This window comes from Trichosurus vulpecula, chromosome 3 (genome assembly GCF_011100635.1).
Source record: "Trichosurus vulpecula isolate mTriVul1 chromosome 3, mTriVul1.pri, whole genome shotgun sequence".
In the NCBI taxonomy this organism is placed as follows: Eukaryota; Metazoa; Chordata; class Mammalia; order Diprotodontia; family Phalangeridae; genus Trichosurus; species Trichosurus vulpecula.
The window spans coordinates 240,742,493-240,769,334 of record NC_050575.1 but is presented as its reverse complement, the minus strand read 5'-3'; the positions used below and the strand labels follow the sequence as shown (position 1 = coordinate 240,769,334).

Sequence of the window (26,842 nt, the reverse complement as noted above, 5' to 3'; positions counted from 1 at the left end):
CCCTGGCTTTCAGTTTTTATAAAATGAAAGGGGGGTAGGATTGGGAGACCTTTAGGGTCTCTTCTAATTCTGCATCCTATAATCCTAATGTGTAGTTGAGGTAACAACTTCAATTAAAAGCAAAAATAAAACCCCTAAGTCATGCTATATCGTGAATTCTATTGGATTTTTTTGGACATTGACGTTTTGAATATACATGTATTTACTTTAATTACCATTTTTTTCCCTCTAGAGACCAGCTGAAGAGATTAAAGATGATGAAGATATTTTTGACATAATCAGTGACCACGATGCCAAAGTAGGTTTATGTCCTTTTTGACATTCTAGAGCGTATGGGGATGCCTTATCAATTATTAATTATCAGACACACTTCTCTGCATGGGGGAGGAAAAAGGTGGGAAAGAGTAAGAGTCAAATTACAGATCTGAGAATCAAAGTTAGCATAGGATTGGAAACCCAATATCTCATTTCTACATATATTTTTGCCCTTGGTAATTCGATTCCTAGGGCATAACTCCTTTAGTGTATAAAATATCTATGTATCAGTAGTCCTTAGTGACATAGGGAATCTGTCTTAATTTCAAAAATAATAGCTCCCATTTACATAGTCCTTTAAAGTTAACAAAACACTTTACTTACATTATCTCATTTGATTTTCACAATGACTCTGTGAGGTAGGTGCTATTATTATCCCCATTTCACAGATGGGGAAATGAATACAGAGAGGTTAAGTGACTTTCCTAGATTTATACCATTAGTAAGTATCTGAGGAAGGATGCAAACCCAGGTATTCCTGATTCACCATTTCCCATACTATGTTCCTCTCTGAATAATCTCAGATTTTGTTTCTTAAAATATACATTATCTGTGAAACTATTGTTATCATTTTCAACCACTTACACACAATCAAAACTTCTGGATGAATTGTCCCTATTTTTTTTTTACCACTTTCATCCAATCTCTTGTCAAGTTCTGCCAATTTTATCTCCCAAAGATCTCTAGAATTTGTTCCTTTCCATTCCCACTGTCATCATTCCAGCATAGGTCCTCATTATTTCTCACCTGGACTCATTTTCTCTTTGAATTAGTTGCTCTGTCCAGAGTCTCTCCCCACCTCCAATCTGTCATTTACACCCCTTCCAGATTTATCCTGCTAACGCACAGACCAGATTATTGCAACTGTAATGCTCAAAACCCTCCAGTGATTCTTACTGAATAAAAACCAGAGTCCTTAGCCTGGCAATCATAGCCTTTCACTAATGAGCATCAACCTGTCTTTCCTGTATTTCATGGCTATGTCTTTGTTCAAAGCTATTCCTTATATTTGAAAATCCTTCCCCTTCCATCTTTGTAGAAATCCTCTAAGACACAGATCCAATATAACACATCTACAGTGGTCTTCCTTGAGCTTCCCTCATCACTAATGAGCCATCCCTGTCTTAGGACTGTTGGGTTCACTGATTTTCCTTCCTTAGGCATTTATCATTTATTTTATATAACAGTGTATTTGTACACGTCCATGTTCTCACGTTTCCTACTGGATTGTAAACTCAAGGTCAAGCAACTGTGTCTGGGTCTTGTTCTTTATGTCCCCTCTCCCTCCTTTGCATCCTGTTTAGTCAGGATGGGTGAAATATCCCTGCAGGCTTAGTGGTCTAGCACAGATGTAGGGAGGTAGTGTACTGAGGTATCAGCTTTGGTGTCAAAAAATGGGCCCATACACTAATTCTGCTGCTCACTCCCTCTGTGACCTTAAGCAAATCGTTTTCCCACTCTGAGCTGAAGTTTCCCTCTTTTTAAGGTGAGGGGGTTTAACAAGATGATCTCCAGTGTCCTTCCCTTCCAGTGTCCTATATTTAGTTAGGTTTGTGGTTACAGAGGGCTGCGTAAATGGAGCTGACATCCTGAGTCTGAATTGGATATGCTCTGTAGGTGGCAGTAGAAGCAAGTGTAAAGACTTCTAATTCACCATATACTTTATGGTTTTGTTTGATGTGTCTGTATCTTTTAAAGTTGTGCTACCAATCCAGGCATTTTAGTCTCATCAGTGTGTCACTGACAGAATTCCTGTGAGATTCCATGAAATGATGAAACCAAATTGTTTCCTTCAGTGAAGATCTGCTCTTGACGAAACATAGCTTTATTTAAATAGATAGAGAATTTTAGAATTTTTTTTCTTGGGATATTATTTTTTCCTTATTTTATTTCTAAGATTCTTAAGGTTGGTCTTTTACTTTTGAATATGAGACCAAAAACCAACCATCTTCCATGATAGGAGAGCAATATCTCTGGTATGCTAATAAAATGAAATGCCTATCTGGTATTCTGTTAGAAAGAGACCATCCATGTCCTTTTCCCTAACTGGACCCTATGGAGATAATCTTCATGAGGATTTCCCCCCAAAATTCTCTATATGCTATCTACCTAGCACTGGAAGCCTTTCTCTTTAGTATTCCTTTAGAATTTCAGGGCTTCCAGCATGCCACTTGGCTGTTCCATCTACTGTTTCTCATTGACATTACATAGCTGCTCCATCTCCTTTACTGGTGACACACACCCTTAATAAAGTCTTTTAATCCGCTTCTCTAGTCTAAATCATTGTTGCATGACACAACCTGGTTATTTCCACCATGCATCTTTGCATTTTCATTTGAGTTATTTGTAATTTTGGTTTCTCTCATGTCATGGTGGTCCATGTTTTATTACTTTAGAACATCTAGAACATCACCAGAAGATTAGTGGTGTCAAGATATATATATATATACACACACACATACACATATATACATATATATATATATATATATATATATATATATATATATATATATATATATACACATATACACACTCAGACACACACACATATATTTGTGGTAACAAGCAGCTTGTGATCATCGAATGCACTGGACAGTTTCCCAAAGCAATCCATCTCATTCTTTCCCTCCTACTCTGTTCTGGGCTCAGCTCATTGTCCATCTGCTGTTCTTCAAGTTATGTTGATGGGCTAACTCAATAAGCTGCCCATTCAACTGTATATTATATATATAGAGAGAAAGGATGTACCAGGCACTGTGCATTGGAAATGCAGATGTAAGCAAGCAAATCAAGACCTGTCCTCAAAAAGCTTACATTCACATGGGGGAAGACAACGCACAAAGGTGAACTGAAAAGGAGGAAGAGGGGTAAACAGATTCCGCAGCATGTTGTAGGAATAGTCAGGAAGGGGCTTGAAGGCCTGGGTCTTGGCAAGAAAGAAAGGTCACTTATCAGACTCTGGAGTCCCAGGAGCAGCTGATGTACAGAGTTCAAGGTTCTGGTGGGATATAGATATTATGTGGAGATGACTGGGAAGTCATAGTTTGAGCATGATGTATGTTTGTTCCCAGGGTAATTCCAAGCGATTGATTTCTCCATTCCTACTTCTGGGTTGCAAGGCAACTAGATGGCACAGGGGCTAGAGCACTGAGCCTGGAATTAGGAAAACCTGAGTTAAAATCTGGCCTCAGATACTTACTAGCTGTGTGATTCTGGGCAAGTTACTTAATCCTGTTTGCCTCAGTTTCCTGATCTGTAAAATGAGCTGGAGAAGGAAATGGCAAATGACTCCAGTATCTTTGCCAAGAAAACCCCAAACAGGATCACAAAGAGGAAATGACTGAACAACAGTAACTATTGGATTGCTAAGCATGCTGGAGAAAATAGTGGAACTGAAGTTATTTTGTCCAATGCAGATTTAAGGTGCGAACCTTAGCTGGCCCCTCAACTGCAATGGGTTTTGGGTAGGTTAGTCATTAGTTTTTGTAGTTGAAGCACAACAATGGTTTTTCCTGCCATAGGCTTCTTGACAGTCCTACTCTACTCTTATCAACTCCTTATTTCATTATCCTGAACAACTTTTCCAAATTTTTCCCTCTGTTTACAAGTCCCCAAGTACAACATACAATCCCTACACTTAATAGATGGTTTAGCTCATTTCACCAACTGAAACCATCTAGCAGAACCTTAGATTCCTTCACTTAAAACTTCTTAGTATCAGCACCCAGTCTTTTTATCCTTCCTTCTTGTCACAGAAGAGACAGGTATCCTAAGACAACTCCAAAAGGCTCATGATGGAAAATGATCCACATCCAGACAAAGAATTACAGAGTCAGAGTGCAGACGGAAGCATACTGTTTGCTCAGTCTCTTTTTTGCTTTCTTTCTTGTGGTTCATTCCATTGTTTATAATTCTTCTTTACAACACGACTAATGTGAAAATGTAGAGCCTGTATCAGATTGCATGCTGTCTTGGGGAGGAGAAAGGAGAGGGGAGGGAAGGGGAGAAAATTTGGAACTCAAAAGCTTGTGGAACTGAATGTTTTAAAGTAAAAATAAATAAATACATTTAAAAATAGACAGGTATCCAAACTTCCTCTGAAGATTAATTGTTTTCCCTGTCCCCTTGATCTCATTTCCATCTTCTCTCTCTAGGATTCTGTCCTATTAATCAGTTTTCCTCTCTCAAACATCTTCAATTCCTCCTTTCTCCACAGGTTCCTTCTCACAGTCCCTCTGATCTGTCTAACCCCTTCAACCACTGTCTCATCTCTCAACTCCACTTAGTCTTTTATTATCAAATGCCTTTTTGAAAAAATCATTTGCACGCACTGCCTTGATTTCCTCATTGCTATCCTCAGTCTAATGCATTCATGGTTTCTAGTCCCATCATTCCACTAAATATTGCTCCTTTATAGTTTGTCAATAGTGAAACCAATGGTCTTCTCTCTCCCCACCCCCACTTACCCGCCCAAGTCCTCAAAGCTCTAGGCTACTCAGACATTTGACAATGGCAGACTACTCTTCCTTTGGGATGCTCTTTCTTCTCTTAGCGTCAGAGTTAATTTATTTCTCTGGTTCTCTGAACTCTCCCCTTCTTTGCCTCTTTTTCTGCCTATTAATCTTCTTTCTGACATCTTTAGGTGAGTGTCCTCCAAGGCTCTGTCCCCAGGCTCCTTTTATTTTCTCTTCATATTCTTTTCCTCCACTTTCTTATTCGTTCCCATTACCCCAGCAGTCCCTGCTAGGTAAATGACTTCCAAATTGGTATTTCTACCCCTTAGCTTTTTCAAGGTCCAGATCTATTGTGGTAGCAATGTAGTACTGTGAGAAGAGCACAAAATCTAGAATCTGAGGAACTAGGTTCAAATCTTGGCCATGCCACATGATATATATATGACTTCGGAAAAATCACTTAGATGGTCTGGACTTTAGTTTCTTTATTTCTAAAATGATGGAGTTGTTCTAGATCAGCCCTAAGGTCCCTTCCAGTTCTAAATCTATGATAATTATGATGAAGATAATAATAACTAATATTTATGTAGTATTTGCTATGTGCCAGGCAGTGTGCTAAGCACTTTATAATTATTAATTCATTTGATTCTCACAGCAACTCTGGGAGGTAGGTGCTATTATTATCCCCAGTTCATAGAAGAGGAAACTGAGACAAACAGGGTTAAGTGACTTTTCCAGGATCACACAGCTACTAGTATTTGAGGTCAGGTTTGAACTCAGGTCATTCTGATTCCAGGCCCAGCACTCTATCTACTGCATCACCAAGCTGCTCCATGTTTCCAACTGCCTGCACTTAGATATCTCAAATATACCAAAAACTTTTCCACTCTGAAACAAAGCTTATAAATCTTTCCCTCTAAACTATTTTTTGTTTTTTTTTCTTGCTCTACTGTCTTTGTTAGTGGTTCTTGGTGTATTCAGTCTTTTGTGTTTAAAACCTTGGAGTTGTCTTTGAGTCTTACATTTCTCCTTACCCTTCATTCGTAATCAGTTGTCAAGTTCATGTTGATCCCATCCTTGTAGCGCTTCTAACATCTGTCTCCTTCTTTCTATCTGCACTCCTACCACTCTGGTACAAGGTTTCCTCATAGGTCTTCCCACCTCTAGTTTCTTCCTCTTCTACTCCATCTTCATATCAGTGCCATATTAATTTTCCTTATGCATGGGTTTGGTCCTATTATTCTTTTTTAGTGACTCCCCATTAGTACAGTTCAAACTCCTGTGTCTAAAATTTGAGACCTCCACAATAGGGCACAATCATGCCCTTTTAGCTTTATAACATTCTATTTCATGCACTGTATACTCTAGCCAAAGTGGACTCTTTGTTCCAGACAAATCTTGTGCTCATCTTTATTCATGTTGTTTCTGAGGCCCAGAGTGTCCCCTTGCTCCCCTCTTTGCCTGCTGGATATCTACCTATCCTTTAAAGCCAGCTCTAGGGATACTTCCTCCATAAATCTAATTCTGAACCACATCCCCTAGTGGTAATAACCTTCACAAAGCACTTCTTGGGCACATTTTGTACTGCAGTGTGACCCAATGTTTGTGTCTTATTCTCCTGTAACAATAATGATGATGATACTTGCAAGTTCCACAAGAGTAGGTATATTTCTCTCATTGTCTTGCATAATTTTCTGAAAATAGCGAATGTTTAATATTTATGTTTAATAAAGATTTTTTTGACTGACTGAATTAATGGAAAGAGGGACCTTGTCTACCCTTTTTTAAGAATAAATATTTCCCACAATGCCTAGCTATTCAATTCAGCAAACCTACTATGTGCAAGATGCCTTATGTGAGTCTTTATGAGACTCATTTCTACATGAATCTGAGCCATAATTGACGAAGATATTAGTAGGAAAGAGGCAGTCTTTTATGAGTAATATAAAATAATCAAACTCAACTTTACTATCATGCAATTTATTGAAAGATTTATTTTGTTGATTATAGAAAAAATCCCATTTAATTCAATAGAGCAAAATACCTCTTCCAAGGTATCTTTCATTCCTACATCATAATCATTTAAGTTTACTTGAAAGATATAACATCAGGAATTCAATGACCCTCTGATCATAAATTTGGACAGTTGGGTGATACAATGGATAGAACACTGGGCTTTGAGTCCAGAAGACCTAAGCTCAAATTTGGCCTCAGACACTTACTAGTTGTGTGGGTCTGGACAAGTCGCTTAATCCTGTTTGTTTCAGTTTCCTCATCTATAAAATGAGCTGGAGAAGGAAATGGCAAACCACTGCAGTATTTTTGGCAAGAAAACCCCAAATGGGGTTGTAAAGAACCGCAGAACACCAACAGCTTATCGTAAATATCAGAAGAGGTATAAAAGAGGGATATCTATGTTCAACAAAAGTGTTTGCCACTGGGTGGAGGAAATCCAGAATGGTAGTCCTAATTGAAGGGGGATTTCCTACCAATCATTAGGGCAAGAAGTAAGGTCTCAGAGTAATAGGAAGTAGTATAATCTAGCTGCCCACTCTCAGTGTAGGTCCTCCACATGCTTTTGTTTGCGGATGACATTGTGCTAGTAGCAACAAACCCTAGAGCATTGTGGAGCCTCCTGGGAATAATCTGTAATGCCTGAAGAGAGTTTTGCCTGGCCATCCACCCAGGAAAGATCAAGTGGATGAAGAACATATATTACCCAGATGATGGCATAAAATTAGATGAAAAACCTACAGAATTTAGCCAACAGCATATATATATATAATATATATGTATATATAATATATAATATATATGTATATATATATATGTGTGTGTGTGTGTGTGTGTGTGTGTGTGTGTGTGTGTATGTATATATCTATCTGGGATGGATAGTATAAAGAGATGATAAATTGGTGCCAGAATAAACACAAGAGCCAGTGAGCAGATTGCTTTAAGGAAACTACATTCCAGAAACAAAGACTCATCTTTTCAAACCAATATTTTATCGGTGGTGGTACGTGACTTCAAGGCTTGGAACACAACCATTTCTGAAGGTATAAAAGGTGAAGGAAAGGTATATGGTAGGTAGGAGAAACATATAACCATTGAGGAACTTCAAAGAAGATCAAGAATAAGAGATAATGTCAGAAAAATGTATGATAAGAAGAGAAGAGGAGCTGGATTTCTGGTTAGAGAAGTAACACATGGACAGTTTGAGTGCCCCACTGGTGTCTTCACAATGTCAGGAGTAAGGGAGAATGTTCTCAAGTACAATTGTTGAACCACCTGTCATGAACTATGAGAAGACACAGGCACAGGCAGATAAGACTTCCTGTGTGCATTATGCAGCAAGCATCCAAACCGATGAGATCATAGATTTATTTGAGGAGCTATGTGGCACTATGCTGGTCTCTGCAGCTACAAAGACAAGAATGGAATTGGTATCTTTCTGTGAGAAGCTTGTATTTCACTGAGAAAACTTACATATTTATTAAATTGATTTATGCAACTTTGAGTAAGTTGCTTAACTCACCCAACTTACTCGTACAATGGATCTATAATGACAACTACCATGTAGAGTTGTGCCACGATGATAATTTTTATTTATTTATCATGTTTCTAATGAGTCAGCCAGATGTTTCAGTTCAGTCATTCTTTGACAATATTCAAGCTCTACAGAAGAAAGGAACTATTGAAATGGGAGTCCAGGTTGTGATCAGAAAAAGCAGGACCTAACAGCAAGTGTTTTTTTTTTTTGACTACTCTGTATGTCTGTAACACAGGCACAGGTAAAGTACAATGATTTTTTTCGGAAGTTAGAGAAGTAAACACAGTCCTTATTTTTTCACATGATACCTTTTCACCTTAAGAATGCCTTCAGTTTGGGGCAGCTAAGTTGTGCAGTGAGTAGAGCACTGGCCCTGAAGTCAGGAGGACCTGAGTTCAAATCTGGCCTTAGACACTTGACACACTTACTAGCTGTGTGACCTCAGGCAAGTCACTTAACCCCAATTGCCCTGCCTTCCCTGCTCCAAAAAAATAAAAAAAAATGCCTTCAGTATTGAATTACCCCGTCCTCGCAACTTCTGATAGTGCTCTGGGCTTGAGGAATTCAAATTGAGGAAAAGTGAGTATTCACTTTTTTTCATCTTCTGAATTGAATGTTATCAGCATTCATTAATTAACTGATTTGAACAACACAACTGTGAGGTAATAAAAATGAAAACATTTGTGTTTCTTCCTTTTTTACTCATTTCTAATTGCATTAACCACACACAATTTCAATTTAATTGAATGCATGAAAACAAATTGGAGGAAAAGGAGATGAAATTCGTTAGCCTCTAATTCTTTGTGTTCAGATTTGTTGACTTTGCAGAATGTAAGAAAAGGTAGATATTTGTGAAATTGAACTAACAAGCAAGCAGCACATTTTTACGGGGGGGGGAGAGAGAGAGACAGAGAGAGAGAGAGAGAGAGAGAGAGAGAGAGAGAGAGAGAGATACACAGAGAGAGAGAGAGATACACAGAGAGAGAGAGATACAGAGAGAGAGAGAGATACACAGCAGACAGACAGACAGACAAGTTGGATGAATGACTCTGGGGAAAAGCTGACTTGTAGAGAAGTTGTTCAAGAGTTCTCTCTTCCCAAGCTCTCAATAGCTCACCCATCATGCAGGTATTGATCACTGAATAATCAGACTCCAATGATGAGGAAAATCTTATGCCATGGAATTCGATCCCCTCTACAACAGGATTATAATTTTAGATTGGAAAGGACACTATTGGTCATCCAATTCAACTCTTCATTTTACAGTTGAGGAAACTGAGGCCTAGAGAGATTGTGACTTGCCCAATGTGGGGAGTGACATGGTAACATCTACACTTAAGGAGGGTTACTTTGGCAGCAATGTGGAGTATTGATCAGAGAGGGAAGAGGCTTCGGCTAGACCATTAGAAGGCCATTGTCATGGTACAGGCAGGAGGTGATGAATGAAGGTGGTGGCTGTCAGTACAGAGGGAGTTTGATGTAAGAGATGTTATAGAGGTTGAAATGACAAGATTTGGCAACTGATTGGATATGTGGAATAAATAAAAAAAGGTCACAAACCTGAAAGACTTGACTGAAATAGGGAAGATAAGCAGAGGGGTGAGTTTGGAAAGGTAAAGGTATTGGTTTTAGATTTGTTTCTCACTAATCCCTTTTGAATTCTATATACTCTCATGAATCTGAATGGCTCAAACACACTCCTTGCGTTCTTGGCTCCATGCTTTGGTTCATGCTATTCTCTTTTCCTGAGGCACTGTGATGTAATAAAAAAGAACACTATATTTGGGATAAGAGAACCCTGGTCCAAATCATGATATGGGCTTGGGCAAATCACTCTTTGGGTCTCAGTTTCCTCATTTTTAAAATGAGGGAGTTGGATTAGAGGACCTTTAAGATTCTTTTCTTCTCTAAATCTATGATATTATGATGTCTTCCAGCTCTAGATCCTATAGTACTGTCCCTCCCCTGAAGCCCCACTAATCTTTGCCTATTCAAGAGAGGGAGGCCAGATGGACAGCTCAAACGTTCTATTGGATTCTCCAGTGTCAGGGGAAAGCAGCCTACCCATCCAGTTCAAGCTTTACATTTGCTATGAAGCCTTCCCTGAATTTCCTCGAACAGATGTGATCCATCCTTCCTCTGAGCTCACTTAATTTTTACTTTTCTTCTGGCACAATTTATTTTCTCTTACACAGTTGCTATTGGTGTACCTGTGTCCCCTCTATTAGATCATGAACTCCTTGAGGTTGAAATTGTGTTGGTTTTCATCATTTGTGTCCTCCATAGAATCTGCTACAGGGTGATGCCCAGAGTATGTACTCTGTAAATATTTACTGAATGGACTTGAATTTGTGGCTTTTGAAGTACCTTTTCCTTCCATTTCTAAAAATGGTGCATGTGGATGTGTATATGTATGTATATGTATATACCCTCACAGACACATACATACATATACATATGTACTTAAACTTAATTTTGTCTTGGGAATTTTACAACACTCCTGGAGGGATGTGAAGACATCTATAGCCAGGTCACTTCTATATTCTGAAATTCTCATTGATTTTAGGGTTGAGAGTCCCTGTAGGACTGGAAGTGCTAGAAATAAATTTCATCGTTAAAGAGTTCTCAAAAATATGTTTAAGTAGCAATCAGGAATGGAAGAGGAAGGGAAGGGTATTTGCAACATGAAGAGTGAAGAAAATGTTCTAAGAGTCAGACAGGGCAGCTATGAGCCCTGGGCCTGGAGTCAGAAAGACCTGAGTTTAAATCCAACCTCAGATACTAACTGTGTGACCCTGGGCAAGTCACTTAACCCTATTTGCCTCAGTTTCCTCATCTGTAAAGTGAGCTAGAGAAAGAAATGGCAAAACCACTCAGTATCTTTGCCAAGAAAACCCTAAATGGGGTCATGAAGACCAGGATGTGACTGAAAAGGACTAAACAAGAACAAGGAGGTCAGACAGTAGCAAGGGCAGGATCAACCAGAGCCATGAAAAAATAGTCAATGCTCTACTATCCCCAAGGGGAAAACAGAAAGGAAAGCTGTGTGTGTGTGTGTGTGTGTGTGTGTATGTGTGTTTATAAATAAATAAAAACTTTTGCTCCTTTTCCAACATACCTTTTGCAAGATAGTTGATTGCTACTTTTTTTTTTCTGTGACAGGAAACAGAAGAAGAAAGAGCATATGAAGAGATTGAAAGAAAGGTTTGTATTCACGCACTCTGCAGATTCGTTTCTCCTCTACTGAAGAGGGGGATTTGGGTTTCTAAACTGTATATGGTAGAATAGTCAGATGGAGTAATATCTACAAAAGCACTTTGTGAGAGTTAAGCATGCTATAATTTTGAGCCATTGTTATTATCACTAGTATCTTTCTCATTGCTCTCATGATTATAACTGTCTTAATTATTATATAGTGGACTATAGCAGATAGACAGACGGCCTTAAAATCAGGAAAATCTGGGTTTGAGTCCCACTTTTGTCACACACAGTGACCAGGTTGTGACCCTGATCAAATCACTAAACTGCTTAGTGCCCTGGGGAATTCTCTAAGATAAAGGTGTAGAACTGTTGAAGATCTGCTTTGGTGGAAGGACTTTCTTTATGGGCAGTTTCCTATACCAATGAAATCACAGATCCAGAAAAGCATTTTGAGGAGGATGATGATGATGATGATGATAGTACTAATACTCAATATTCATATTACATATTATATGTTATAAAGGTTATGGTACCATTGGGAGAAGATGATAACTCTAGTGAGGTAGCTATGTTCTGTAACAGAACCAAATACATTATCATTATGATTATTTTGTGGTTGTTGTTGCTGTTGTTAATCTGTGGGTGACTGACAATAGCCAGGAACACATTATGTGTATAATCTTCCGCACTTTCATCCTAAATCTGGCATCTGGTTTCTCCTGAATTAGCAAGTGAACTTGAAGGAAAGCTAAAGCATTTAAAATGGGCAGGCCAATTCACTCTGAAGGGGAATGAAAAGCAGAAAAGTGGAAACCTTCCTACATAGTGCATTAAACAGCCATCACCATAAGTTATGCCCAAGCTCAGCATCTCATGGAGTAATAGTCCCAATGATGGGATCCCCATCATTGTGGTAGCCATGTTTAGGGTAGTCATAAAACCTGAACTCCAGAACTCTCCATCATGCTAAGGGCATTTGAATGGACTAAGCTTTGGGAAATAGATTGCCATATAGCTCTCAGGGGTTATGGTACCCTTGGGGGAGGATGATGGCTGCAGCTAGGTAGCTATGTTCTATAGCAGTAGATTAAAAACACACTGGGCAGATTTCCGTTTTTAAAATGCTGCTTCGAGCAGTTCTGCAGGAAACCTTGAACCTGATGAAACTGAAACAGGGACTTATTTAATAATAAGGTGATGATAATTATCTTCTCCCTGTACTTTGCCCTTTCCTCCCCTAAGCCTAGTCAGTAGTACTATTTCAGAAAATTATAATCATACTTATTTATGATTTTTTGTTGACATTTTTGGTTATTGTCACAGAACTAAAACATAGTATTATTTCCTGGCTCCATTTACATATATATATATATATATATATATATATATATACACACACACACACACACATATACACAAACATACACATATACACGTATATACACATACATATATACACATATGTGTATATGCATATATTTGTGTGTACATACATACATATATACATACGCATATATACACATACAAACACATGTTTAGTAAGTGGGAGGCACTACAAAGAGAACTGGACCATGATCAGAGAGAAGACAGCAGGGTCTAGTTTTTGTTCTTCCACTAACTTACTCAGTGTCCTTAGGAAAGTAATTATAAACTTTCTATGCTTTAGTTTTCTCCTCTGTAAAATTAAGATAATACTGGCCCTGATTACCTCACAAGGTCATTGCGGGGATTAAAGGAGATCCTTAATGGGAATGTGATTTTTAGAACATTATATGCTATACACTAAACTGTGAGCTCCTTCAGAGCAGAATCTGTCTTGTTTTGCTTTGTTTTGCTTTTCTTTGTCTCCCTAGAAGTTAGCACAGTGTCTGGCACAAAGTAGCTCTTAATAAATGCTTATTGAATAACTGAAGAAATTTTAGGGGAAGTGGATAAGTTGTATAAGATAGGTACAGTAGCTATCTATTAATCAGAAATTTTGATGAAGTTGTCCTTCTTTCTTTGAAAAAGAAGGTATAGGAGAATTTATCTTGATATCAACTAAATGGTAAGCTCTTCTGGAGTTTGTACTATATACTTAAGTACATTTCATTTCTGTCCCTCCTCCCTAATCCCTTAGCCCACTCTTTGTGCATCATGCACAGTAGCCTCACCATAAAGAAATATTTGTTGATCTGACGATTTGTTGGTCATGAATCTTTCATTACCTGTCTGTGTAGCATCTTAAACTATTATAGCTCTTTGACATATGGAGGCTAAAAATTACCTCCTGAAGTAGAATAAACACCTTGAATCAATATGAAACATACTTTTAAAAATTCTTATTTTTTGATGTATTTCAAAATGTACATTATATCCAGTTGAATTGGCTTGAAAATTGCTAAGCAGAAACTAAAAAAAACTAAAAACTAAACAAAAAAACAAAAACAAAAAACTCAACCCATCACCACTGACAATAGATAAAACTCACAAAACCTTCAAAACAAATTGTATTATTAGTGGAACTGTTTTTGAGCCCAAACTACTACTGGCTTCACGTGTTTCAGATGCTCTTCTGTGGTCCGTCAGCAGATTCATGGCTCTCTTAATGCATAGAAAACTACAGCTTGACAACTTGGTAGCAAATATTTAACTTGATTATTGTGAACGAGTCTGATCTCGAGAGTTATTAAGTGGAGTTCCATTTTATAGCTGATGAAAGTGAAGAGAATAATGGTAATGATAATAATTGCATATTTATATGGTACTTTGTGGTTATGAAGGGTTTTCATATATGCTATCCTTACATATTTATAAAAAGGCTTTGCAGGGAGCTAAGACTTGGAAGGATGAATCCCAAAGTTAAAGTATTGTACTTAATGTTAGACTGTCACCTTCAGCAGCTAGAACATTTGCTAACAAAAGAACATTAGGAATATTTTGGGATATTCAATTGTTTCTATGATAGTTAATGTTCTTATATATAAATCATTTCTGACTTCCAAGTGTTGAGAGACATTGCAAAAGGTACCAGGTTATGTATGAAAAATAATAGGAATGAAATGTGAATTATAAAAAGTTCTTGCCAAAGCTAAGAAAACAATTATAATTCTGATTAATCATGTGCATACTATTAGGTAATAAAGCCCCATAATTTAAGATTTTAGCATTTGCATTGAGCATGAAAGTATGAAGCATTATATTACCTTTTAGAGTTACTTTTTGCAAGTTTCATGATGATATTAAAGATAATTAAAATGAAATCAAAGCAAAATATATTAAATATGTAGACACAGGAATGAGACTATAGCAAAAAATTTTTCATCTTTAGGATTGAACACTAAACATTTATTGAGTAACTTCTATGTATATAATAATAGTCTAAGTGTCCTAGGGACATAATTGGGGGAATAAAGGCTCGGATCATTGGATCATGGATTTACAGTTAACAGAGACCTTTATAGGTCTTCTAGGCTACCTACTCCCTTTAATTTTATTAGGAGGCTGAGGCCCAGAGAAATTTAAGTATTTACCCATGGTTCCATATGTAGGAAGTAGCATGGTTGGGATTAGAACTCAGGTCCTCTTGACTCTCAAGTTCAGTGGCCTTTCCATTGCATCATACTTGGAGATGGAAATAAAGATTTGACCCTTGCCTTTGAGGAATGATAAAAGATGACTTTGAAGCAATGGTGATAATTACTTGTGCCAATTAGTGAGCCTTGTCCTTTGAGTAAAGTTACTTTGTGTCTAAGTGTATAGTTGTGTGCCTCTTGTTCTGATGGTACCTCCTCTCTGGTCTTTATTCAGATTTGGGCCTTGAATGCTTTAGCGATGAAGCATTGAGATACATTCTTGATTGTAGGTTCCAGGTTATTTGCTCTAGGACTAATGGGAGACATACTTGAAGTGGTGAGTCTTGTATATCTTCTCCTACACATCGTGATATACCAAGCATGAGCTGACAAATTCCTGATTCAATTTTATTGATCCGGAGAAATTCTTGATCAAGTAGTTCTGGGTATCTAAACTGGAACAGACAGTATCAGTTTTATGAAAAAGGAGTGAATAGATAAATAGAGGGGTAAGTTGGTTCCTTAGCTGTTGAGGTGTACTTTACAAGAACCCAGGATTCCTCATATGGCTCCCCTTTTTATTAGGGAGACTCTCCCAGGGAATGGGATCAGTCTTTGGCCCTGATCTTTCTTCACAAACTCTTTGGGGTGCTTATTAACTCTTATGTTTCATACTAGCCTTTGTAGTCTCTTATTTCACAAACTGGCTTTCTAGCCCTGATGGTTCACTGGAACTGTAGCTAGGGTGGCGTGAGTGGGGCATTGACCTTGGATATCCAAACAGAGAGGATGCTGACAACATTTACATTCCTTCAGTAGAAAAGAAATAACTTAGTTTAGTACCTCATTAGAAGGAATAATTAAACTATTGAGGGACATGAAGGCTCTTGATTCGTCCTCACTAATAGCCTCACACCAGGCTGAGCTTTCCTAACTCTTGAGTGGAGTAGACCTCCTGTGTTCTGGAGTCTCTGTTTCCTGGTCCCCTCTGTAATATTAGTGGAATAGGAAGATCTTTCTTGTCTATTAATAGGCCTATGTGACCACATGTGTTCCATCACATCCTGAGTCACATAGAGCCCATTGGGGTAGGAACTTGCCTAAAAGGAAGCTTGCTTAGGGGAGTCTTGCTTGTAGGAAGGCTTTCACACCTTTTGGTACTAATCCAATTAGGCGCTGAGTCACAAGGGTTGTAATACCATCTGGCTCTGAGAAGTGTATATATATTATGAGGTTGGTATTTTGCTTTGGGAGGTTATTCATGAGAAGGACCTTTTGATTCCCTAGACGGGGGACTCTGAGTAGCTGTTTTGTTAAGACCCCCCCTGCCCCGACTACTCAGATATTAGTGCTCCCCCATCTAATGGTGTGTGTAGGTGGTTGTATTACTTTGTTCAGACAGTTGGAGTCCTGTCTGTTGATCTTTGTACTAATTTCTCTGCTTGTATTTTCTCCATGTTCAGGGTGCTGACCCTTCCCCTGAACTAGTGAATATGATTAAAGTAAGATTGTTGACCCTTTTAATGTTTGCCTTTAGAAAAGTAGATCAAAGAGCCTGTGCTAGAAGGCCTTCCTGGGTATGCCAGGGTGCTTGCTGTTACATCTTCCCAAACTGAATTTGTCTTAAAAGATTGATTTGAGGGTGCTTTTATTATAGCTTGTCCCTGGTATGTTTTGTGAATATTGCCCAGGACATGAAAAATGCTTGTTGCATCTCTGCTTTTCACTCTCTCTTCAGTGCCATAGAAACATCCCCTTCAGGAAAGCTTCTTTCCTAATCTGCTTCCTCTTCTTCCCTTACTCCAACATGCATACATATACAAAAGACACAACACACACAATTACACCTAAGATGGAGATTTAAAGCAAGGATTTTAGTATGAGGAATACTGGATGATCCCAAGATTTTGGCTACTGAATTTCTTTGTACAGGTTCCTGACCCCTGCTTAGTATTATGTGTGTTGTTAAAAAAATCACCAGCAATGAATTTCCCTCATCTAACAGGAAATGAGTTATTGCTGGGAAGTTCTCCAGACTAAATTTCTGTCCTGATGTTTCATCACAGTTTGCAAATCACCCAGGGTTTTTGAAGTACCAGTGGAGCCCAAGCTTTGTCAGCCCCTGATTAGAAGAAAAGACTTTGTGGATGGGCTTTCCACCTTTATATAGTGCCTGGCTCATAGTAGGTCCTTAATAAATGTTTTTTGACTTGACTTACTAAGTACAGAGAACCTTATAACAAGGTTGACTTTGGGAGGAAAACATTTTTGGCCACAGTTATTCTCCAACACCATCTACTAAACTTCCATCTGTGTAATGAGTTCTCATACTGAGGAAATCAATCATAGGTTTTTGAAGTCTTAAAATACGTGCTGTGTTATTTTTCTTAGTTAAAAATGTTTTTGTTACAAATTTAAAAATGAATAAAAAACTAATTTGAATATATACACAGACCTATTCACAACAAAATATACTTTGGCATTAAAAAATTATGCTCTAGTATACAAAATATACCATAAGAACTAATCCAATCTATTGCCTCTCTGGATCTGCTTACATTTATCACTGTATACATGAAAACCTTTTATTTTTCTACTATAGGCTTATACTGTGCTATTCTAGTTCTGCTTTCTTTGTTTTGTTTTCTTGTATTTGTGTTTTTTAATGTCTTTCTATCCCTCATATTTTTTTAATTTCACGCAATTGATTTGTTCAGACATTCAGGAAGTTGAGGGGCACTTGGCATAGAATGCTGGACCTGGGGTCAAGAAGACCTGAGTTAAAGCCCCACCCCAGACAGTAGCAATGTGACCCTGAGCAAGTTATTGAACCTCTCTGAGCCTCAGTTTCCTCATCTGTAAAACAGAGATAATAATAACACTTACTTACCAGGGCTGTTGCAAGGATAAAATGAGATAATATTTGTAAAGTACTTTGCAATCCTTAAAACACTATATAAATGCTAGTAATTATTAGCTATTATTGTTCCCCAAATGCTGAACATGTAGGTTACTTCCAGTTTTTCATTCATTCTTTGGTGCCTTTTCTAAGCAAGAGAAATGTTTCAGTTTTTTTACTTTTCTGAAAGTTGGAATTTGTTCCAGCCCATAGAAATCTGGTTGAGGATTTTGTATTTCGTAGGAGTACTGAATGTTTTTTTTATTAGTTGGGTGAAATAGCCAGACCTGTGTTTTAGAAATATTAATTTTGTAGCTGTGTGTAGGATGGATGGCAAAAGGAAGAGGATGGAGGCTAACTGGGAGGTCATTTAGATATTCCTTCTGAGAGGTGATGAGAGTCTCCACTAAGGTAGAGACTCTGGGTGTGGAGAAGGGGGTGGGTACAGGAAATGGTACAAAGGTAGAATTGGTGAGACTTGGTAATTGATGGGATAGGAGGTTTGTAGGAGAGTTAAGAATGATTTCAAGTTTGTCTAGGTGACCGGAAGGATTTTGTTGCCATTAATAGAAATGGGGAACTTAGGAGGAGGAATGAATTTGAGGGAGCATCTGATGAGCAACTTTTTGGACATGTTGAGTTGAAATGCCTACAGATGTGTAGTGGTAATACAAGATTGCAGTTCAGGAGAGAGATTAAGGCTACCATTCTAGGTTTGTTAGCCATTTATATAATAATGGTAATTGAAGTCATGGGGATTAGAGAAGATAAGAGGATCCAGGATGAAGCCTTGTAAGCTGTCCACACTTAGTAGACAGGGAAGAATATGATGATTTAGTCAAGGGGATTGACAAGGATACCAGATAGCTGAGAGTGAAACCAAGAGAAATCAGTATGCAGAAGGAGGAGATGGTCAACGGTGTCAAAAATCACAGGGAGTTCAAGAAGGATGATGTTTAGAAAAAGGTCATTCATGATCTTAGTATCTCTCCCATTGCCCAGCACATCATTCTGCATGGAATAGACAGTCAATAAAGACATGGTGATGGAGTGAATAAATGAAAATTTTCCAGTGTTTGCCAATACTGATGGAAAAGTTGGTTACAGCAACTTAGTGAATTAAAATATATACAAAAGCCTATAACAATAATTTATTCTTCTTGGATGCCTTATCAGTCAGTCAGTAGAGGGTTTCCATTTAATTAGCATTGCCAGAACTGCCAATAAAACCAGGCTTCTTTGTGATGGAGTATTGTCTCTGGCTTAGGATTTTTGTGATAAAAATGATAGCGACATTGATCCCTGTATTGATTTTTAAAATTCATTGCCTGCACAATATCTTTACTATTTCCCTCTTTTTATTATCTTGATACTATCCTGTCACCACAGCTAAGTATTTTATGACTTCCTTTAGAAGCAAGGTCAATATTGATCAAGGTAGGAGACTCAAAAAGCTAAGTGTAAGTCATCGATAATGCTAAGTGGGATCTTGGTGAATTAAGTATTAAGTAATGAAAGTCTTAGAGATTACAAGTCACCAGAAAAATAAGACATGAATTCCATTACTCAGACTTAGGATATTATGTAAATTATTCATAAAATTTTTCCCTCGAAAGTTCAAAATGGTACATAATATAGAAGTCTATGCAAAGTTCAGCTGTAAGATATTTAAACTACTTAAATGATGCTGCATTATTGAACTGGCATGAGTGGGACATCTAGTAGCACAAGAGAGTGCTCCATTGCAGCAAAATCTGTGTGGCATGTCAATTGTTCAAAATGGTCAGTACCACAACAACAAACAAACAAAAATAACACCCTGGACTTCATAGCAGTTCCCTCACAACAACTCTCTACCTATCTATGAGGTAGATAGTGAAGATATCATTGCCATCTTAGAGCAAAAGAAATATGTTCTGGTAAGGGCTAGTAAGGGTCATCATTGGCATTTGAACCTGACTTTTTTACCACTGGAACTCCTCTTTAGAGAAAAGAAACTGTGGACTTAAAAGTCCACTAGGTGATCTAGGTTCTCCTTGTTCTACTACTTACTATACCCTGTGATTCTAGGAACTTGTGCAATTTATCCTCAGTTTCTTCAGTTGTAAAATGGGGTTGATAATTTGTGTTCTGTATAAGGTAATGGATGTAAAATTGGAATACATTTCAAAGTAGTATACACATAAAAAGCATTAGAATTGATCTTGACGAAAGGAGGGCAAGGGCATGTGACTTAGAGTATCTCCTTACCTTCCCACCTACCTCTAATTTTAGGAAACTAGATTAAATAAGCAGAGGTATGGTCATACTTGTCACAGATCAAAGTTTCCCGACTCATTATGTATAGGAGTATTTGTTGAAAATTCCATGTAACAGTTGTTGCTGTTCAGTCATTTCATTCGTGTATGACTCTTTACGACCCCATTTGGAGTTTTCTTGGCAAAGTGATTCATCATTTCCTTTTCCAGCTCATTTTGCAGATGAGGAAACTAAGGCAAACAGGGTTAAGTGACTTGCCAGGCTCATATAGCCTGTAAGTGTCTGTTGAACTCAGGGAGATGAGTATTTCTGACTTCAGGCCCAACTCTCTAACCATTGCACCCACCTAGCTGCTGTCCTTGTAACTAGACCAACACATTTCTGTCACTCTCGGTCATCTATTTTAACCCATGTCAAAGCATGTATAGGACCATAGTAGTATTCTGTCTATATGGAAATTGAATATACCCCTATTAAGAAATTCCTCTAGGATCACTGGGGTGGGGTGTGTATATTGCATATTAAAATATTTCTAGAATGTTGTGACCAATTTGTTATATCCAAGGAGTTAGAATAGGGCACAGGGGAATGGAAAGAGTACTTTAATTCACCTCAATGCCCACTTTTTGACTTATAGGAGATGCTTTAGTCTAGTCGGGTTTATCCTGTCTTCTTTGAGGGTAGCTGAATTCATATTCCTAATTCCACTGAGTAGTAATATCCTCATATTCCTTTAGCCACTTGCACCTACGGTCAGATTTGTATTCAAACATTGTTTTCATTGAACAACCCAAACTATAGCTCACCAGATTTTGAATAAAAATGCATTGGCCACCCACATCTGCCTGATATAAACGTCGTGTTCTCCTCTGACCCATTCCTGGGATCCAGTGGGTTGGTCATGCCATTTTTAATGCGTAGGAAAATAAACCTTGACTCTCGAAAAAGTCTAAGCCAAAACTTAAGCAGAGATCTAGTTAGAAATATGATACCTGATACCTACCATATGATAGAAACATGAAACATTTTCAGTCATTTGGATCTTTTAAGGTGCAGCTTGGGTAGAGGGCCAGTCTTGATATGGGGAGGACCTGAGTTCAGGCTTCTGCCTCTGACAGTTTACCTGTGTCCTATTTTCCTTTCACTGCTCCAGGCAGCATTTCCAGGCTATGTGTTAGAGGTCAGCATTGGTGGAAGGACTTTCTACCCTGAGAGTTGCTTATACCTATGAAATCATAAGTGCCATGTATCTATATGTCTGTACTTATGTACATTTGTATATACATACACATGCCTTCATATCTCTCTGTATGTATATATGGGTGTATGTATCTATATCTGTATCTATCTATCTGTCTGTCTATCTATCTATGTAACACACACATATTTGGGTGGCTAGGTGGCACAGTGGCTAGAGCTCATCTCCATGAGTTCAAATCTGCCCTCAGAAACTTAATAGCTGTGTGACCCTGAGCAAGTCACTTAACCCTCTTTGCTTCAGTTTCCTCATTGGTAAAATGAGCTGGAGAAGGAAATGGCAAATTATTCCTGTATCTTTGCCAAGAAAACCCAACTGGGGTCATGAAGAGTCAGACATGACTGAAATGATTGAAAAACAACTATACATGTATATGTATACATACATACATACATACAATATACATATATGTATGTATTTACACATATACATGTACACACATACACACATAGAGCTTGGTGGTGGGATAGATAGTTGGCCTTGAAGCTTGAAACACCTGAATTTAAGTCCTGCCTCCGATATGTATTGGCTGTGTGATCCCCTGGTTAAGGACCTTAACCACTCAGTGTTCAAGGCAACCTTCTAATGTTAATATTAATAATAATAAAATGTTATCTGATTTTTTTTATCCCCATAATAACCCTGGGAGGTAGGTGCTATCATTACCCCCATTTTATAGATGAGGAAAATGAGGCAGGCTGAGGTTAAGTGACTTGCTCAGGGTCACACAGCTAGCAGGTGTTTGAGGTGGGATTCAAACTCAGGTCTTCCTTGCTCCAGGTCATCTTAGCGACTGTGCCACCTAGCGGCTTCTCTAAGACTTGAGGTTTCAGAGACAGTGCTGTCTTGCATTAGTTCAGGAAGTTTCCTTACCTGGGAGATTGCATAGCAAGGGTAACAAAGGTCCAGCCCAATCCAATGGACACGTGCACATGTGCCCGTGGGCACACGCACACATACACACTCATGCACACGTACACACACACGTGCACACACAGAGAACTATTTATGTTCCTGGGACCAAACAACTTAGGTTTCGGGTTTCTGACATGTCACTGGAACCTAAAATAGAATTTTTAGTAAGAGATGAAAAGAAATAAATCCTTCAAATTTGCGACTTGTGTGGCTTATGAGAAGTTTGGATAGGCAGGCTGGATCCCACTCTGGGAGGGTATTTTAGGTGAATTGATTACTTGGTTTCTCTAAATTGACAGCCACATTTTGGTGAAAAAAAATTCCTTCCCTTGAGTAGTTTCGAGGAAAAGAAAATCAGAAACATGAGGCGGAAAGAGGCTTGAAGGTCCACAGGCACTCAGAATTGACAAATTAGATTTTTCAGGAGCCCTTTTTCTTCATTGCACATATCTTCTATGAACTTGGCAGTCTTCCCCCCAGAGAAAGCCAAGATGAGAAATAGCAGCGCTGTGGTAAGCAGGGACTGGGGGTCTCTCTCTGCTCTTCAGAATGCACCAAGATTCTATAACATGGAGCCATATAATATCCTACCCCAGCCAAGGCATTCATTTTCCCATTTTTTAATCATTAGGGTTTGTCTATATTGATATTTGAAGGTGAAGGGGGAAAAAAACTCTAGGCCTGTGCAAAAAAGTAGCCTTATGAAAGCAGATTACATTGTTGGCCCATTAAGCTGGAATGAAAAATAGACTGTCCTTTAGAAACTGCCATAGTGGCTGCAGGAAATGTGAGCTGCTTGTTTATAGTCATTCAGAAACACACCTAAAATTTGATGAACATATTGTAGGCATAGCCTGAACGTGGATTTTTTTTTCCAAAATTAGGATTTTTTTTTGTTATTCTGGAGGATGTTGGCATGAAGATGCTTTTAAATTATGCTTTGGTTTCATTTCCTGTCTGTGATTAGCCCAAATGGAGTGCTCATTCTTCCGAGAGGAAGACCTTGTGCACAGAGATCCTTGCATTTATCTCATCCGTCTGGCTAACCGTAACCTGTGTACTTGGACCTAATGAATAAGTTGTGTTAGAATAGCAGCTGGCTTCCAGGCCTATTGAATCTGATTAACAGAGCAGGCTGGATGACTCAAATCACATAGTCTGCTTCTCCTGTTAAAAAAACAAATGACCACCAAACCCCCACCCCCCACCAAGTATTTGTATATATGTATATGTACATATATACATACATACATATATACATACACACCACATATATATGTCTTTTGGGCTTTATGGCCAACTATCTATCCCTTCCACCAAGCTGCACCTCATCTATGTGTGTGTTAAAGTTTTAAATTGCACTAAGACTTTTGGGACATCCTGTGTGTATATGTGTATATATATATAGATGTAATTTGTATAGAAACACATATAAATATATATGAATATATAATAAATAAATACACATACCCACACATCCATACATATATTCTCTCTCTATAGAAACAGACACATATAGTAAATACCTATACTATCAAAACTAGGGCAGGGAGACTGTGGGCGTTGCTCCAAGGTGATGAATTTAGAGGGTGCTGGGAACCTTTGCACAGAGTAGAAGCAAGCTAAGCAGAGTTTAGCACCTATTTAGTAGGACAAATTAATTAAAATAGGAAGCTACTGTGAACTCCTCCCTCACCTTGCTCGGGTTTCTCTCTTCTTTCCTTAGCCACAATCTTGTGTCCTGGGGTCTCTTTCTCCCTCCCCTAGTTTGGGGCAAGTTTTGTGCTGTTTGCCCCTGGGATGAATACACTTAATTTATGGTGCTTCCTCCTCTGGTGGAAAATTTTCTTAATTCAGACTTTGCCATAGGTCAGGTTTGAAAATTATGAAATAGATACGTTGTAAAGGAAGGCATAGGAAAAGGTCATTTTTCTTTCAACATGACAATTTATCCAAGGTCTTTGATGTAGTAGATTTCCTGATACATATAAATGTTTATATTACAGATCATTAACTACTTGACAGAGACTTGATTGTTAGGAAACTTTTCTAAATGAGGATGAATCAGAAATGAGAATGCAGAACTTCAAATGCACTGGGTTAATGGAAAAATGACTCCATTTGATGCACAGGTGACTTTTCCAAGAAAGGTATATGTTATTTAAAGCAAGCCCTTAGAGGCTTGAGTGGATGGACAATTGGCCTTAGAATAAGGAGGACCTTTGTTGAAGTCTTGTCTCTGATACATGTATGCCTCTGGACAAATTAATGTAGCCCCTCAGCGTCCCCAGACAACTTTCTTTCTTTCTTTCTTTTTTGGAGGCAATTGGAGTTAAGTGACTTGAGCAGGGTCCACAAAGTTAGTGAGTCTGAGGCCAGATTGGAACTCAGGTCCTTCTGACTTCAGGGCTGAGTTCTATCCACTGCGCTACCTAGCTGCCCCCAGGCAACTTTCTAAGACATTAATTTGCATAGCAGTTGCCATTCTGTATTGGTAGTGGGGATTTCCTATACCAAATCAAGTCACAATTCAGGTTCTCTCCCCCCATCAAATTAATAAAATAAAAACATGGAAAAATGGGTTAAAACATAATATGTACACACATGCATACATATATTCATAGAAGTTTTAACATTTTCCCATGTTTTTATTTTTATTATTTTTTATCAATTTAATTACTATTATATATAATGTGCATATGCATACACACAGTACACATGCACACAATATATACACGTGAATACATGACATACATATATGTATGTATATACATACGAATATGTGTGTATATATCTATATGTGTGTGTATGTCTGTATGCATATACACACACACACATGCACACCCCACAGTACCAAGTACACAGTAGGATAGAGAATAAAGAATGGACCTGTGATTTCATTGCTATAGAGTACACAATAAGAACTTAATATATAAATGATGATAGATTAGTAGAATTTTGAAATGAGGACTTTGAAATGATAGAATCTAATCCTATCATTTTGCAGAGGGAGAAAGCGAGCCTCAGAGAGGTTCTTGTCTAAGTTCATGTGGCTAGTCAGTTACAAAGATTTCAGAACTCAGAAATCATTCTTATGTTTTTTAAAAGTAAGCCCTCAAGTGTAAATTCCTTGTTTTCTTGATTTTAGGAGCAAATCAAAAGAGTTCTTAGAGAAAAGTTAGAGGTATTGTTTTTCCATCAATCTACCATTTTATCTCAGAAATTAATTTATCTCATTAGATTAATCTGGCCGGATTTATCCTTAACAAAGCCATGTTGGTATTTGCTCTCAAATTGTGAGTTTTCAAAGACTTTCAATCATAATGTTTTTTGATACTGCCCTATGATTTTTCTCTTTCTGGTAACACAACTCAAAGTGACATGTCCCCAATTTCCAGGGATGTCTCTTCCCCCCTCTTTCTTGAAGGATAGGTGTTCTGTATGACTTTTCCTCCAACCTTCAGTCATATCACTTGTCTGCTAGAAGTTCTTAGGGCTATATAATGGTACCTTTTGATTGATTTTGGACAGATCTTTCAGCATCTTTTGATATAAATCTGACCCTGCAGATTTAGACAGATTCCCTTTGTTCAGGTCATTGGTAACTTCAAGGATATTTCTTTTTGGTGGGGGTGGCTTCTTGCTTTCCCTTCTTAGGTTTTGCCTATTCCGGTAGTTGGATCTTTTCCCTAGTCTCAGAGGAAGGGCCATCCTTTTTCCTCCTAAGAGCTAACTTATCTATATCAACCCTAGATCGTATTTCTGATTCTTAAGAGAGTTGATTCTTTCTCATTTATCTCACCCTGGTCAACATCTTCAATCTTTCCTTCTCAACTGGTTTCCATCATCTAGTTTTCAGCAAATTTGGATTCCTAAATCCACAAAAACTTACTGAACCTTGTAATCCACTCTTATTTCCTCCCTATTTTTAAACCTTCCCCTCCTTCCTTCCATAGATATTAAATGATCACCTACTATGTGCTAGATTCTGTGCTGGATATTTAGGCTGCCAAACTTTGCCAATGTAGTAGTACTCTACCTCCATTTTTCTACCTATTCACTCATTTAACTCCTTGCTGGCTTTCATATCCACCATTCTCCTGAAACTGAACTTTCTGTATGGTTACCAGCTATTTATTATTACACCAAGAATATAAAGATAGGTAAAGAATATTTCCTATCCTCAAAGGACTCATATTATAATATGGAAGACAACATGAAAATAACATAGAAGATACACACAGAGTAAATGGAATGTGAGATCACAGCTGGGGTGAAAGGGACCAGAAAAGGCCTCTTGGAGAGGGTAAGATTTGAGGTGAGTTTTGAAAGAACCCAGGATAGTAAAGGTGTGGATATGAGCAAGGAGAGCATTCTAGGTATGAAGGATGAGTCAGTATAGAAAGGCACAGGGGTGAGAGATGGACTGCTGAG

General features: G+C 38.1%; 1 protein-coding gene across 3 annotated transcripts in view; it reads left to right on the top strand.

Moving 5' to 3' along the window:
- The window catches only part of DCDC2C (doublecortin domain containing 2C), a 196,257-nt gene that overhangs the window by 119,952 nt on the left and 49,463 nt on the right, over positions 1 to 26,842 (top strand). For all 3 annotated transcript variants that reach the window (XM_036752674.1, XM_036752673.1, XM_036752672.1), the window contains exons 10-11: positions 233 to 298; positions 11,485 to 11,526. In XM_036752674.1, the coding sequence (XP_036608569.1) occupies positions 233 to 298; positions 11,485 to 11,526 (108 nt within the window). The remainder of the gene's footprint in view (positions 1 to 232; positions 299 to 11,484; positions 11,527 to 26,842) is intronic.